At 37.1% G+C, this 17,064-nt stretch overlaps 1 protein-coding gene across 1 annotated transcript in view; it reads right to left on the reverse strand.

The window, feature by feature from the left end:
* LY75 (lymphocyte antigen 75) overlaps window positions 1-17,064 on the reverse strand; it is a 103,884-nt gene that overhangs the window by 10,277 nt on the left and 76,543 nt on the right. Inside the window, exons 26-32 of the mRNA XM_024122316.1 lie at window positions 14,981-15,146; window positions 13,345-13,512; window positions 12,013-12,129; window positions 8,415-8,609; window positions 5,893-6,119; window positions 4,009-4,177; window positions 32-181 (exon numbers count right to left, since the gene is read on the reverse strand). Coding sequence (XP_023978084.1) covers window positions 32-181; window positions 4,009-4,177; window positions 5,893-6,119; window positions 8,415-8,609; window positions 12,013-12,129; window positions 13,345-13,512; window positions 14,981-15,146 — 1,192 coding nt within the window. The remainder of the gene's footprint in view (window positions 1-31; window positions 182-4,008; window positions 4,178-5,892; window positions 6,120-8,414; window positions 8,610-12,012; window positions 12,130-13,344; window positions 13,513-14,980; window positions 15,147-17,064) is intronic.

Below are 17,064 nucleotides of genomic sequence, written 5' to 3' on the forward strand. Positions count from 1 at the left end.
AGTCAAAGAAAGTCAACACATTTTAACTTACCAAGCTCTGAACAAAACCGTCTGGCTTCTGAGAAACTGTGCAATGCCTGATCAGACGTGTAACAGTGGTCCCTGTACTGAATCCACTGTGACTCATTCCCTTTTACTGCTGGACATCTTGATGAGTATGTATGAGAGGACACCTCTTTAGCTGTAAAAATGTTAGACATAACTGTGAAATGCACAGAAAAAAATGAGTGACTTTTAAAATCTCATTAAGTGTCACTGACACTGCCGTTGACATTGTGGTTCCTGTGGGTAAGAAGCATTCAACTCAATACACATCAGAGAGAGCTACAGCCCACACTGTATGAGTATGCATTCTTGTTAGTTTTTGGAATACCATTTTTAAAACTTAGAATACAGAAGAAAGTACTTAGCCCTCTAAGATGAATTTATACTAAAGTAAAAACAGTTGGAAAGACAGACTAGGAGAAGAAGAAGAGACAGCCTGGGTAGACCTGTAACTACTTTGAAATAATAATTAAAATTCTTTATTTCTTTGGATTCCTTTTTATAGTAATAATAAAAACGTTGTTGTACCTTGCCATAAAAAAAAAAATCACACCCGCAAGTGAAAATTTGGTAATTTGTTTACAAAGCACAACAGATCAGCACAGCAAAATCTGTCTCAAACAAAAAAAGTAAGTGTGGCTTCGCAGCTCTTAACAATTCCCCTTGTTTCCATTTAAACTCTTTAATTTTTTATTGTGCTGTGTAACACAAGAAGCCTGTGTAATGAAGCCTGTGCCCCTTAAGGCCATTGTTAATTCCAACAGAAGAGAGTATGACAACTGGAAAGTAAACTGCTGGCATCCTGTTGGTGGGGTACAGATTATCTGAATCAAATATCTGACCTCGTATGGCCAGTAATCTCAACCCAAACCATTATTCTGTATGCATTATGTATGGTCTGCATAGCCTTCAGTCACTGAAGGCCTTTTCTGCTTTTTTCTTCTCCTCAGAGTTTGCTAGAATTCTTTTTATTTATGATCCCTATGCTTCCAGAATAATGGTTGCTGTCCTTTCCTTCTTCATCAAGAGACTTCAGGATGGCTCTCCATTCCTCCTGCTTCTCTACCCTCTGTTTCACCACCTGGGCTTGTTCTTTTTTTTTTTTTTTTTTTTTTTTTTTGCAGTACGCGGGCCTCTCACTGTTGTGGCCTCTCCAGTTGCGGAGCACAGGCTCAGCGGCCATGGCTCACAGGCCCAGCCGCTCCACGGCATGTGGGATCTTCCCGGACCGGGGCACGAACCCGTGTCCCCTGCATTGGCAGGCGGACTCTCAACCACTGCGCCACCAGGGAAGCCCTGGGCTTGTTCTTTTTTGAAATCTAGTTATTTGATCGGCTTCTGCCTCCATACTTCCCACTAATGCCACTAGTTTGAGTTCTAAGTCTTCCTTCAGTTTGACAATTGATTACTCCTGGGTAAGTTTCCTAGTTGCAGATGACGTTTGGTCATCTGCAAATTCATCTGCAAAGTCTGTAAGACTTGTGACAATTCTTCATTAATGCTGCCGGAGGAGGAAGACGGTACTAGCAAGCTCTTGATTCTACCACATTGTGAATATGGTTTCTTTGCCAAAAATATACAGCTGACTACTCCTTCATTGCACAGGCAGTAATGTGTGTTGCTTCATTAGATGCAAAACATGTTGAACATTGGCTACCAATGCATGGCTAGGACAAGTGGACTTTTATGAATGGGCTGGCTTTAAAAAAATTCTTCTTACACTGGGAACATATGGAAATGCCTTATCTTCAAAGTCTTTGTTTCTAGTCCAGGCTGCAACTGGGTTGTTTTAGACTACATACATTTTCTTTCCTTATTGTTCTTCATGAAGTTTTGCTTCCAACTCTTGCATTGTGGTAAGTTTGTTATATTCCTGTCAAGAAGATTCAACTTTTTTGAAAGGGGTAAAATACACGCAACATAAAATTTACCACCACAGCTATTTTTAACTGTACCGTTCAGTGGCATTAAGTACACTCACATTATTGTGCAAACATCACCACCATCTACCTCCAAAATTTTTTCATCTTGCAAAATTGAAACTTTGTTCCCATTAAATAATAACTCCTCATTCCTCCCTCCTCCCCTCAACCACCATTCTACTTTATGTCCCTGTGAATTTGGCAACTCTAGGTACCTCATATCAGTGGAATCATACAGTATTTGTCCTTTTGTGACTGGCTTATTTCACTAAGCATAATTTCTTCAAGGTTCATCCATGTCGCATTATCTGTCAGAATTTCCTTTCTTTTTAAGGCTGAATAATATTCCACAGGATGTACACAGCACATTTTGCTTATCCATTCATCTATCAATGGACACTTGAGTTGCTTCTACCTTTTGGCCATTGTGAATAGTGCTGCTATGAACATGGTTTTACAAATGTCTGTTCGAGTCCCTGTTTTCACTTCTTTTGGGTACATACCCAGATGTGGGATTGCTGGATCATACAGTAATTCTAGGTTAAATTTTTGAGTCATCATCTTACCATTTTCTACAGTGGCTACACACCATTTTATAGTCCCACCAGCAATGCACAAGGGTTCCAGTTTCTCCACATCCTCACCAATACTTGTTATTTTCTTTTTAAGATCCAGTTTGTTTGCACTTGTATTCGTTTCCCAGGGCTGCCATAATAAATGAGCACAAACTTGGTGACTTAAAACGACAGAAATTTATTCTCTCATAGTTCTGGAGACTAGAAGTCTGAAAATAAGGTGTTAGCAGGGTTGGTTCTTTCTAGAGGCTCTGAGGAAGCATCTGTTTCATGCCTCTCTCCTAGGTTCTCATGGTTGCTGGCAATCCTTGGCTTGTAGCTGCATCACTGCAATCTCTGCCTCTGTTATCAAATGGCCTTCTTCCTGTGTGTCTGAGTCTCTCCTCTTATAAGAACACCAGTCATTGGATTTAGGGTCCATCCTAATCCAGTATGACCTCATCTTAACTAACTACCTCTGTAAAGACTATTTCTAAATAAGGTCACATTCTGAGGTTCTGGGTGGACATGCATTTTGGGGCACACCATTCAACCCAGTACATCACTGAATTTGTGTTTGAGCTGTTGTCATTCTCCTTCATCCTATAAAGTCTGTTTCTCTAACCCAGATGTCCTCTCCATTTCTACATGCTTTATCATATTTCTCATGTGTTTCAATTATTTTTCTAAAAGATTAAATTTATTTTCTATACCTAACAACTAAGATGTCAGTTCTTGATTGTGTCTTTAGTCCTCATTCTCTATATCATTCTCCTTTTCTTGTATTCACTTGTATATCTAGATAAGGTGTTCACATTTTCTTCTGCTTAAATCTGTTGAAATTCCAAATGTTAAATCTTCTCTTGAGGATTCTTCAGAGCAGAAAGTATGGTAAGCACCAAGAACAAGAAGCTTCAGATAACCACATGGCCACCATCTCGTGGCCTCTGCAGCTTGTGCTGTAGGTTCTTATGCTCTTCATCATGATTCACACTCCACCCACCAGGGACGACCCCAGGTCCAGCCCCTGATGGAAGGGGCTCTTTCCTTAGATTTTAAGGATCCTATGTGTTTGGAAAACATTTAGTTACACAAAACATTTCTTTACTACAGAAACTCTTTACTATAGAAACTTTCAGAGCCATCAAGATGGTAAATCACAGAGGTATTTCCCAAATTTCTATGCTGTGGAACCCTTTTTTAAAAGGAGCATCTCAGCCTTTGAAAAATTGCTAAGTGAAATTAAAATTCTCAAATTCTAGAGTAAAACTCATCTAGTGACGGAACAATTGAAAATCTTTGAGAACAAATTCCCTGAATAGGCATATCATATTTGTTTCTCTTCACAAAGTATCAAAATTATTTTGATAGGACTTGTGAATAAACCTATTTAAAATCTACAAAAAGTTCCTTTGAGTATTTAATCATGTGCATAAAATAAATGTCATGTTTTAGTAAATATACAGTTATTTGAAATCAAGTCTTACATTTTGTAGGTTTATAACAAATAGCACCATCCTTAACAGAGTTGCATTTTTCATGTTTCCAAATTCCTTTTGGATCCAAGACAACACAATTTCCAGCAGATTTTTTATCTTTCCATGGGATATAGTCAAAGGCACTGCCATCAGACCATTCAAAACTTGATTCACTTCCCTGTGTTAAGAATAATAGAGATAACTTGAATTCAGATGTATGACTTCAAAAAGAACATTAAGAAGAACATGCATGCTTTAAAAAATACAGGGATGGAGTGTTAATTATTTGCTTACAAGTATTGTAGATCTGGACCTACTTGTAAAATCAGGGATTTTTTTTTTTTTTTTTTTTTGTGGTATGCGGGCCTCTCACTGTTGTGGCCTCTCCCGCTGCGGAGCACAGGCTCTGGACGCACAGGCTCAGCGGCCATGGCTCACGGGCCCAGCCACTCCGCGGCATGTGGGATCTTCCCAGACCGGGGCATGAACCTGTGTCCCCTGCATTGGTAGGCGGACTCTCAACCACTGCGCCACCAGGGGAAGTCCCAGGGATTTATTTTTGATGCATTGATTTGAGACATTTGCTCTGGCATAATTTAAATAGGACTTTCAATTTAGAGACAGGGTTACTATACTCTATCTCTAGATTTTTTTTTTTAAAGGATGAGTTTATATACCACTTGAAATTAAATGACGTGCAAATGTCTTCCATTTGTCACAATTACAGATTTACAGTCTCAACCTTCATATTATTCTAAATATTGTCTTTTATGTTTTATGGTTTTTTTTTGTTTTTTTTTTTTGTGGTACACGGGCCTCTCACTGTTGTGGCCTCTCCCGTTGCGGAGCACAAGCTCCGGACGCACAGGCTCAGTGGCCATGGCTCACGGGCCCAGCCGCTCCGCGGCATGTGGGATCTTCCCGGACCAGGGCACGAACCCGTGTCCCCTGCATCGGTAGGCGGATTCTCAACCACTGCGCCACCAGGGAAGCCCTGTTTTATGGTTTTGTGGTTTGTGTCTCTGGCTAGATTTTTTCATATTACAGAAGTCATCAAGCAGCAGGGGTCTGGAAGAGAAAAATACTTCCCAAGAAACTCATACGGGAAGATTAGTTTTGACTTGTCCTCGATTCTATAATCCTAATTTGCCATCCTTTTATTTTCCCCACTTTGTTCTAAAGAATATTTAAATTAGGCCTTCAATTCTAATCTCAATAGATGTCTATTTTTTGTATACTAGATATCATTATCAGTACATGAATATACTAATTAATAGGGTTCGAACAATGGTACAAAAGACGTGTTTACCTGCAGAATATTATTTTCAAATAGTGTTAATTTCTAGGGGGAAAGCGGGGAGAAAATATACATCTATTAGTCCTAATGTTAAGAGTTTTACTTGGCACCTTATACAGTATAAATTTTGTGCTAATAATCCTCTATTAAGGAAAATATTATCACCCCAATTTTACAGTTGAGGAAATAAGCTTGCAAAGGTTTAATAACTTGCTTGTGATCACCCAACATGTAAACAGAAGACCTGCCACTCATATTGGAACTCAGGTTTTTCTGATCCTGTGCTATTCCCTTTTCACCAGCTCTCCAACTGGTCTATCCCAAATAGGTTACAGGGGTGTTGTTGAGACATTAATCTACTAAGCCCCTGGGATGGCTTGGCAGTGTCTAGGGCAGCTGCAGTCCTGGCCATTTGCCTAGCTCACTCGATAAATATAATTTTCCATTTGTTCTATGTTGTGAAAAGATAGAAAGCACTATGGTATGCAAATGTAATCCAAGGACTTAATCTGATGTTATACTTTGAATTAATACTTTATGCTCAAATTTCCAACCCTCTTATTTGGAAAATTTATGGAAAACAAAACAAGACTTACATCATGACTTGAGAGCCCAACCCATAGTGGAAATCCATCGCGCTTTACGATATCTTCCAGAAAAAGCTGCCCATTTTGGTCATGAACACTTGCCAAATGACCTCCACTTCGAGAACATGTATTTAATGCTTCATACCATGTTACCCTTTTTTGAATAACATTATAAATACCATCTTCATGTGGAATAAACCGTGGCAGAGTAGTATTATCGTCTTCCTTGTAGTCAACTATAATATTTAAATTAAAAGTGTTAGTGATTAAATTTAAATTATTCAAAATACATATTTTGGGTAAGGTTGGACATGCAATCATTTCAAAAGTTAAATAAAACTGGACCTCTTATTAATAAGGGAGGTCAAATGCATACTTTCTTTTTCGTATAGCCACAGCATATATAATAGACTCTTAACTATTATAATTGTCTGAGTGATTAAAAAAAGGCATAAACATTGTCTTTTATTTAAGGAGCTCACATATTAGTTGGGCACAGAAAATAACAACACCTGAAATGAGGGCAAAACAATTAACCACTAAAATATGTATGACTGACTAGAGAAAGAAAGAGTCATCTGAATTAAGGGAGTCAGAAAACCTGCTTGATAAATTAGATCTCCAGACTTTAGGTTAGCTGAAATTAGGACTAAAAAGAAATAAGGTAACCAGAAAGTCAGCTAAAAACAAACAACAGTAATAACAAAACCACAATGATGAGGGTATTTCAAAGAGACACAGAAGCCAAGTAAAAGAGCTCCCAATGGCCAAATCTGAAACAATTTGAGCAAAATATTAAATAATATAGTCTATTAGATTATAACCCAAAGTATAAAATAAATAACCATGAGCCTGTGCTGATATAAATAAATGACGAAATAAATTTTTTTTAATGGGAGAGAATAGACAAATCTCCTGTGTAGAATTCCAAGTAACTTATATAGATACTTCCCACCTCAGGAAAGTAGAGAATAACTCTCCGTTCCACAAGTAAGGACTGAGTATGGTAACTTCCTTACAAACAGTACTATATGGAAAGGGGGAAGAAGAGTAACTCTGCGGTGGAGAAAGCTAATGAACGTTACCTAGACCCAGGTGATCAAGGTTAAAATCAACAGTGATAAGTAAGTCACGCTGACAGCATATACCCTTCACAGGATGTGATGAGAATGACATTTTACCTCTGTGGTTTTTTCCCTAAACCCCAAACCCATAACCCCAGTTTAATCATGAGAAAAACAACAGCCAACCCAAACTGAGGGACATTCTACAAAACACATGACCAGTGCTCCTTGAAATTGTCAAGAAAAGCAAGAAAATCTGAGAAACTATCACAGCTGAGAAGAACCTAAGGCGACATGATGACCAAGTGTAACGTGGTATCCTGGATGAATTCTTGAACAGAAAACCAACAGAAAGTAAAAACTAAGGAAATCTGAACAAGGTATGGACTTTAGGTAATAATAATTTACCAACATTGGTTTATTTGTTGTGACAAGTGTACATACTAATGTTAGATGTCAACAACAGGGGAAACTGGTTATGGTATATATGGGAACTCTCTGTACTATCTTTGTGACTTTTCTGTAAATATAAAACTATTCTAAAATGAAAAGTTTATTTAAAAAGGGAAAAAAAAAGAAGGTAGAAGACATCATGACAGGAAAAAAAACACCTATAAATAAAGGTGCAAATAAGAATGGGTATACACTGTACATGGGACAGTGAAGAGATCAGCCTGACAGGAAAAGATACTGACTGAACCAAAAATGGGGAAAAAAATGGAGACTGGGAGAAAGCCTAGAATTTTAGAAGAGACTCTGGTTTCTAAAAAGGTCTCAAAAGCTTACATGAACTCAAAGCAATTAATAATAGGGAATCCCTGGAGATTGTTGATGGAAATGGTGCATCAGAAAGTTATTCTGCAGGACTATAAAGGGAGAAAATGGGCCTGGATGCAACTGTGATGGGCTCCATGTTAGCAGAGGGCCTAGAGCAGAATGGCCATAGTAACAGTTTTTAAGCTGTGAAAAATTTAAAACTGACATGCATTTAAAAATACAGGTATTTAAGGAATTAGGCAAGGTTGAGAGACATTCACTTTCGGCCTGGAATGTCAAAACTCTACCCAAACACACTTCCTTATTTACAGAAATCTTATCCATCCTTCAAGGCTCAACCAAGTTTTTCCTCCTCCTCAGTACATTCTTTGTTTTCATTATTCCTGTTTTCATTGGTCTCTTTTGACTTCCCAACAAATGTAAGCCTGTACCAAATAACCTAAGACTAACCTGCATAAAACAGTGATGAACATTTAATGCTGTCTCCCCAACTAGATTTTATTCCTTGAGATCAAGACCATGACACCAGGGAGTGTGTCTTTTCCTTCCTCTGTAACGTCTACAGTGCCTCTCTTAGGACTGAATACAAGGGAGCCACTCAAAAAGTACAACTGCATGATTCCCGCTAGTGAAGCTAATGACTTTACACTCTCTTTCCCTGGAATAGAAACTCTACATTAGCATACGTACCCATTTCAATTTTGCAAGCCAGAATGCTGTGCTGGTGAAAGTAAAGTATGTCTTCAACAACATTAAAGGTTTGAATATCCCAGAAGCCATCAGTATTCAAGCCAGCAAAAAACTTGCCATTTTTTACAGCTGGTCTTCCTGATCTCCAGTGTGTATATGACAGCGTGGTCTTATCAGACCACATGAGAGAATTATCTAGAAAAGAAACACTTTTTTCTAGGCTTAGAGATTAAATCAAGGCTTGAATTACACTTATTAGGTTAATATTTCAAAATCAACTAATTTTCTTTCTTATTTCACCACCTTCTAAAAGGTTGTATAATTATGTGTATCCCTCTAAAATATTTTCTAATTATAACAGTAAACCATGCTTATTTTTAATATAGAAAGTACACATTATAAACATGAAAATTAAAATTTACTTATCATTCTACTATCCTGAAATAACTTTATATTTTGTTATTTTTTTCATCCAATATTCATTTTTTCCTACATATATGTTTAATTGTAATGGAAATTAACATAATTATTTTATTAAAAAGATTAACATATATAAAACTAGTGACAGAAACCTCTTCTCTGGACCTAAACTGTGCACAATTTATGTCGATTGATTTTTGACAAGGGTGCCAAGACAATTCAATGGGGAAAGAATAGTTCCTGGGACAACAGGATATCTACATGCAAAAAAATGAAGTTGGACCTTCTCCTTTCACCATACGAAAAACTCAAAATTGATCACAGACCTACATGTAAGAGCTAAAACTATAAAACTCTTAGAAGAAAACACAGGAGTATGTCTTCATGAGCCTAGGATAGGCAAAGTCGATAGACACAAGTGATAAAAAATAGACAAACTGGGCTTCATTAAAATTGTTAAAGTTTTTGTGCTACAAATTATACTACCAAGAAAGTGTTGAGAGAAAATGTTTACAAATCATTTCTTTGACAATGGACTTATATCCAGAATACATAAAAAAATGCTTAAAACTCAATAATAAAAAAGACAAATAATTTTAAAAATGGGACAAGGATCGGAATATAGATTTCTCCAAAGATAACATACAAATAGTCAATAAGCACACGAAACGATGTTTAATATCATTAAGCAATAGGGATATGAAATAAAAACCTCAATGAGATACCACTTCATACCCACTGGAATGGCTATAATCAACATAACAGATAAAAGCAACTGTTGGCATGATATGGAGAAACTGGAACCCCTAATGGAAAATGGTACAGCAGCTTTGGAAAACCGTCTGTTAGTTCTTCAAAGGGTTCCACAAAGACCCAGCAATTCCACTCCTAGTATATACCCAAGAGAAGCAAAAACATATATCCACATAAAAACTTGTACATGAATGTTATTCATAATAACGAAAAAAGTGAAAACCTAAATACTCATCAACTAATGAATGGATAAATAAAATGTGGTATATCCATACAGTGGGATATTATTCAGCCAAAAAAGGAATGATACTTGTTACAGTGCCACATGCATAAACCTTGAAACCATTATGCTAATTGGAATAAGCCAGTCACAAAATAGTCACATATTATATGATCTCACGTACATGAAATGTCTAGAGTAGGCAATCTGTAGAGACAGAAAATAGATCAGTGGTTGCTGAGGGTTGGGAGAGGGGATGGGGAATGAGGAGGGACTGCTAATGGGTATGATGTTTCTTTGGGGGATAGCGAGTTGCACAACCCTGTGACTATACCAAAAGCCACTAAATTGTACACCTTAAATGGCTGAATTGTATGCTACGTGAATATACCTTACTAAAGTTTTTGGTAAAACAAGTTGCTAGGCCTATTAAAATTATGAATTGGTATGAAGAGTGATGTCATTATTACCTACACATACTCCTTGTTGTCCTGGTTATTTCTTCCTTTCACTGATTACCATCTCCCAAGGCATTCTACCTAAACATCTGCCTGCAGCCATGATACACAAGAAATATGGTACATATGATTTGGTTCTTGCTTGCTGCTTTATATCACCTCATGTCTTTGAGTCCCTCTTTCCCTCTCCCCAAATGTTAATAAAGTTACAATTTTCTGGCCAATGCGATGGGCAATGGTATATTTCTAACGCTGTTATAACAAAAGAGTCACTTTTTCACTTGGCTTGAAATATCTCTCAGTTGACACATGGCTTCTCTTAGTAATTTCTATTCGTGGCCCTACTTTTGAAGAGTCAGAACTTTAAAAAAAACAGAATGCTTTGTATAGGTGGTATATACAATTAAACAGTATTTAAGCATATTTACGTGATAAAAAACTGCTATGGATATAAACTAAGCCAGTAAGAATTTGTTTTAAGCCAAATTTACTGTTTGCTGGAAATATCTTTCTATATGTCTCTCATATGTCTGTATATTTTAATAGAAGTTTTGTTACAACTACATTTTATAAAAGAAGTTAAGATGATTAAAAAGAAAGCCTACAGATCTGAAAATGCTTTTCAGAATACATTTTCAGTTGTTTCTGATAATATAACTAACAAAGTACAGCAAAGGGTACAATTGAAATCTCTAACTATATCCTGGGTATAGTTTCTGTTGCTCCACATGGGATCACTGTTTCCTCAGTCACTTTCAGGTAAAGCCTGGGAACTTTCTACCTAGTTCCTCTCCATTTTTTTCCATTCCTAAATTTAAGAGTGTTCAAGCATCATTAGAGAAAAGAATTGGGCAACTAAGTCCTACCATGATGAACTCATCTTCAGCTGGCAACCCAAGTCTTACCCATTACTTGATAGCTTAATTTTTGTTAACTCATCTGCAAGCCATAAACATTTAAGAAAAACCTGAGTAATTCTAAGAAAGAGACAGGTTAGATAGCAAAGAGAAGACTATTTTTAAAATGGTCAGATTTGAGTAATTAAGTTTCTTTGCCTACCCTACCTCTAGCTATCATTGTCCTGTGCCCCTTATTAAGCCCCCTTTTTGGGGTGAATGTATGATTTTGATGCTTTATGCCCACACAGTGATATTTTCTAATTCCAAAACTTTATGATTTTCAGGACACCTCTAATTGAGTATCTTTCTAAATTGGTCTTATTTCCCCTATTATTAGAGTCTGTGTTTTAAAAAAATTTTCATAGCAATTATATCTTGAATTTGTGGCATTTGCAATCTCAAATATTCTATCCCATTGGCAGACTATGTGTCTCATTTTTCTAATGTATACCCCAAGCCAATGATATAAAACCAAAGAAGCAACATTAGTAGAAGTGTATTTCTGTTCTCACTCATCCCACATACATAGAGATATAAAGTAAGTATTGGAGATTTATGCAGGAGTGCAGTCATTTTAGATAGTCTTGTACTGCTAGAAGGGAGGGTGAAGAAAGGAAATTATTTTCTACCATTTAACTCTATGCTTGGTGGTAAAGGCATTTTAGTGGCAGAGCAGAGACACAAAAACTGTCTTGGTATTTGTATTAAGTTATGCTAAGTGCATAATTATAATTTTGTATACTGATTAACATATACTCTGAAGAATATACTTTCACAGCTTGATAAACAAGTAGTTTATAATGAAACTTTGAATATAAATAGTGAAAACCAGTAGATTTACAACTTACTTTCATAAGTTATACCTAACATAACCCATGAAGCCATGTAATTGTAGTGTAGAAGCTGCTCAAGAACAAAGTTATTCTCTTTTTCATCTCGAATACTCAGAATATGTGATTTTGGATCTGTTAAATAAAAAATAGTCAATAATTTAAGTAATTAATTATTTAGAACACTTTGTTTGATAGTAATTTAGTAATTTTTATTTCCCAGTTTAACACACTCCAAAACTTAAACAATAGTAGAAAATAAGAAAGACATATAAATTAAAACTATCTTGTTGTACTAAATGAATAGGTTAAAATGTTTTCAAACATTTTGATCTTAAATTTGGTCTCACAGAATAGTGGGAAACTAGTAGCTGAGAGGAGAGTTTGAAACATTGATTCACTTTACTTTTCCCCATTTAAGGCTTATTTTGAGTTGGTACAAATCCACCTATATTAATGACACACTGTCAAAGACTATAATAAATAAAAACCTCTTAGATGGGCTAAAAGACAGACCTTCCTTTTCCTTAGCGATCACTGTTATAACAGGAATTTAAAAGTTTAATATTTCCCAAAGTGTGTTCCTCAGGGGTTCCTTGGAAAAGAGCTACACTGAAAAAAACTTTACAAATTTTGGTTAACCAAAGGTAAACTAGTTCATTCATGTCAGTATTTCTTAAAGTATATGCTAATGCACATTTGATAATGTTTAAAAGGAAGTGAGGATGTGTGGTATTTTTCACCCTTGTTCTTTAACTAAGGATCTTTTTCTTTACAGAACATCTCAAGAGTAGTGTTCCACAGAACACACTTTGGGGAATAATGGTTTGATATTTTCCACAGGAACTTCCTACAAAGTTGATGGGTCCAGTGTTCAAAAGTCACAAATCCTCAGTGGATCTCATAGGAAATATCTGGAGAGTCCTGAGAGCTGAAAGTATGAAATATGTATTTCTTTTAAGCAGAGCTGCTTCTTTCTGGCTTATCTAAGTTTTCAACCACTCAAACTGACCTATTTTCTCTTTGCCCACAGCCTAACTTGATTTAATATCCAGCTCTCTGCTCTCTAGTGTCATTTCTTTCTCTTTTTAAGTAGAACCCATTTATACATGTAGAGAGACTAGTTCCCTAATGGATGGGTAAAAAAGGAGGTAACTCCTATACTTTCCATTTTAACTAAACACAAATTTTAATACTTTGTAATTGATAATGTAGAAATTAGGAGATGAATATTTTTGAGTTCTAGTTACTAGTGCTAATTAGAAATATTTATTGAATATAATACACTCAGATGAGATTTGCTTTCTAATGAGCATAATGCAACATATAATGGCCATACAACATACTTACTCAGTGTCTGGCATTTAGAATGAACTTCATCTTGTGTTGTCACCATATATCTATTCTTTGTTATCATGAAATTGTAGCAAGAGTTCTGAAATGGTATCCATGGAGTATTTAGAACAGGAGATGGACATTGAACACTGTTAACTGGTTTGACCTCTTTTTCAGTGTCATCTAGAAAAAGAATTAATGGTAAGAATTCTAACTTCAGATATAAATGTTAAATCCTGTTCATCGTAATTAGACTTGATTTCTAGGAAATATTCAGGAAGCCAAGAAATAATAGCCTGGTGATGCTTGTTCTGTTTATGCTCAAATAAAATGTGACCTCTTAACTGGCTTTCTGTAGGAAGGAAATTATTTAATACAATTTTCTTTCCCCTGATGTGGAATGAGTAGAAGAAAGTGGAAAATGAGGTGTTATTAGGTTAAATGCAGTTTCTGTCTTCCTGCATCACCAAACTTCTAATACAAGGGGCCACTTCAGAGAAACTATACAAACATAATAATAGGCACCTAAATATAACTTTGAGAATTCATCTTCAATTTTCTGGTTACTGATATCTTCTCTAACTTTAAAAGAACATTTTATGAAATACTTGATATTCTAAATAAGTTATTGCTTTAACCAAAGCAAACAGAAATAATTTAAAATCTGACATCTAGAAAAATCTGAATTTGGCTTTTTTTTTATTTTATGAAAAGGCCACAGATTCAAAAAGACGCAAATAGAGATATGCTCTATTCAAAGCCAATCAAACTGATTCAACACATGATAGAGACTATGCAATATTTCTCCCAGCTCACAGCAACTCCCTTTGTGAAGTAGTCTTTTTTCTAACCACAAACCCACAAATGTGGGCTCCTGGAAGCTGTAAAACCACTTTCCTCTGACTGGGCTAGAGATGGCATATCTGACTTAAGCTGAGTCTATCAGATTCTCTCTTTCAATTCTTTTCAGATTTGAAAAGTGGAATTCAGAGATAGTCGATTCATCTCCAGTTACGGCTAAAATTGAAAGCTGCAGAGCTGCCATGTTTTACCATGTGCAGAGAGAAGCAGGAAGTACATAAAGAGACAAGTGCAGATCCACTGAGAGAAACAGAAAGGAGAGGTGCAAGACAGCATCTCTGGCTTTGAGATCCCCTTTCCTCGGGAGGCTCAGCTCTATCCCCATTTCTGAGCATCTAAATTTCCCTTTTGGCTTAAGCTAGCTAATTAAGTGAGCTAATTACTGTTAGCAACCAAATGAATCTTAACAGTGACTCATAAAAGAAGTTAAGCATTGATGATAACAATTACAAAAGAATTCCCACAAATGTAAGTTTTCCATAAGAATATAAACACAAAGTGTATGCAAAATGAGGCTAACAAGGACTTAAAACTCAAAGGTCAATTACTATCGTCAGTTGACAAAAATAAAGATAAAACATATCTAAAATAAAAAATTAATGACAAAATATTTAACATATAATAATTCTCCTCAAAGACAAATTTTCACAACAGATTTTGTTGTAAAAAGGACATGATTATAATTGCTTTATAATTTTAAAACCAGATTTTACAAAACCATTTCCTCAAAATTCCACTACTCATGAGACTGATAACAATTTAAGAATTAAAATATTTGAAATTAGCATACTTCCTGAATAATAGCAAATAGCGCCTGGTTGATTATTATCGCAGTCAGATGTTTTCCAGAATCCATCAGTGTCTAATACTACACAGTCTTCAAGTTGTTCATTATTTTCAGCCCAGCGACTAAATTGAAGATGCTTCCCATCTGACCAACCAAAGTTGAGTTCATCCTGTATGGAGCAGAAATATATCTTAAGTGGCAATACTTCATGTTATCCCTATTGTATGATTTTGACCCTCGTGGTCGATGTAATAATTTTAAAATTTGTTTTATTTTATTTATTTATTTTTGACTGTGTTGGGTCTTTGTTGCTGCACACGGGCCTTCTCTAGTTGTGGCGAGCTGGGGCTACTCTTCATTGCAGTGCGTGGGCTTCTCACTGCCGTGGCTTCTCTTGTTGTGGAGCATGGGCTCTAGGCACACAGGCTTCAGTAGTTGTGATGCGTGGGCTCAGTAGTTGTGGTGCACGGACTTAGCTGCTCCGTGGCATGTGGGATCTTCCCGGACCAGACCTCGAACCCGTGTTCCCTGCACTGGCAGGTGGCTTCTTAACCACTGCTCCACCAGGGAAGTCCCCAATCTAATAATTTTTAATTTTGTCTTATGTTGAGCACATATTTACACAGCACTTACTATGCACAGGCATTGTTTTAGGTACTCTGCAAATATTATATAATCCTCATAACAACCATACGAGATAGGTACTATTATTATATCCATTTCACAGATGAGAAAACTGAAGCCATGTAATGTGCACAGTCACACAGAATGTAAACCACAGTGCTGGGATACAAATCCAGGCCATTAGGCCCTGGAGTCCATGGTCTGAACCATTATGCTTTGCTGCCTCACACATAACTGGAACCATTGGTTGTTGGAAATCAGAACGCTAAAATGGAGTGAGGACCACTGTAAGCTCTGATTAACTTAGAGATAATATGTAGTAGTGGAAAGAACATGGGCTTTAGAGCTAAGCATACCTAGTTTTGAATTCTGGTTCAGTCACTTGTTAGCTTCTGATTGTGGCATTACCTTGCCACTTTTCCATCCCTTCATCTATTAAATGGATGTGACACTTAATCTCATGGGGTTGGAATTAATGGGGTAACGTGTAAGACACATAAGTCAGTGGCTAGCTGGTACACAAGAAGAGCTACGTAGACGTCAGCTTCCTTCCTCTTAAACCTTCAGGCCCTGTGGATCTCACACCACCCTTTTCACACTTGTCTTTGAAGAGAAACTTCCTTATTTACTACATTCTATTGTGCACTAGAAGTCTGTGAACATCTATCTTTACATCCTGTCAAGGGCCTGACCACCCACCTGTCTTGAGAGAGGCTTTACAAGGTAGGTGCAGATATGCAGGGGATGGATTGTGAAGTACAGGCCTGCCTGAGTTTTCCTGTGGTGCTGCCAGAGCACCAGCCCTTCCACACTGACCCACTGAGCTATGGTTTCCTGAGGCCTGGGGCAATTCTGCATCACTGGTTTATTTGGAACATTGGGCCAAAGGCCACACACAGTCTCACAGTCTCCTTAGTGAACCAAAAATAGCAAATGTGGTCAAACCTCAACACCACCAACTGTTTCATTCAGAATTGTTCTGTACCAGTGCTCCAGCTGTAAACTTATGGCCAGTTAATCTCTAAACCAAGTGGCCTCCAATGTGGCCCTTTGCCCCTGTGATGTTGCCTGTACTGAGTATTACCCTGGATTCCTTCCCCCTTCTTGCACTCCCAACTAACCCAGGTCCCTGGGCCTTTGGAACTTCTGTTCCTTGTAGATAAGTCATCCGACTCCCACCATCTCTTTACTGAACACTAAATCTCTTTATTAAGACTATAAGTATCTCTTCACTAAATTCTAGACCTTGATTGATCTTAATTAAAACCTGTCTTTTTTTTTTTTTTTTTTTTTTTTTTTTTGCCATACGCGGGCCTCTCACTGTTGTGGCCTCTCCCGTTGCGGAGCACAGGCTCCGGACGCGCAGGCCCAGCGGCCACGGCTCACGGGCCCAGCCGCTCCGCGGCATGTGGGATCATCCCGGACCGGGGCATGAACCCGTGTCCCCTGCATCGGCAGGCGGA

The sequence above is a fragment of the Physeter macrocephalus genome, chromosome 2, assembly GCF_002837175.3.
Source record: "Physeter macrocephalus isolate SW-GA chromosome 2, ASM283717v5, whole genome shotgun sequence".
Lineage (NCBI taxonomy): Eukaryota > Metazoa > Chordata > Mammalia > Artiodactyla > Physeteridae > Physeter > Physeter macrocephalus.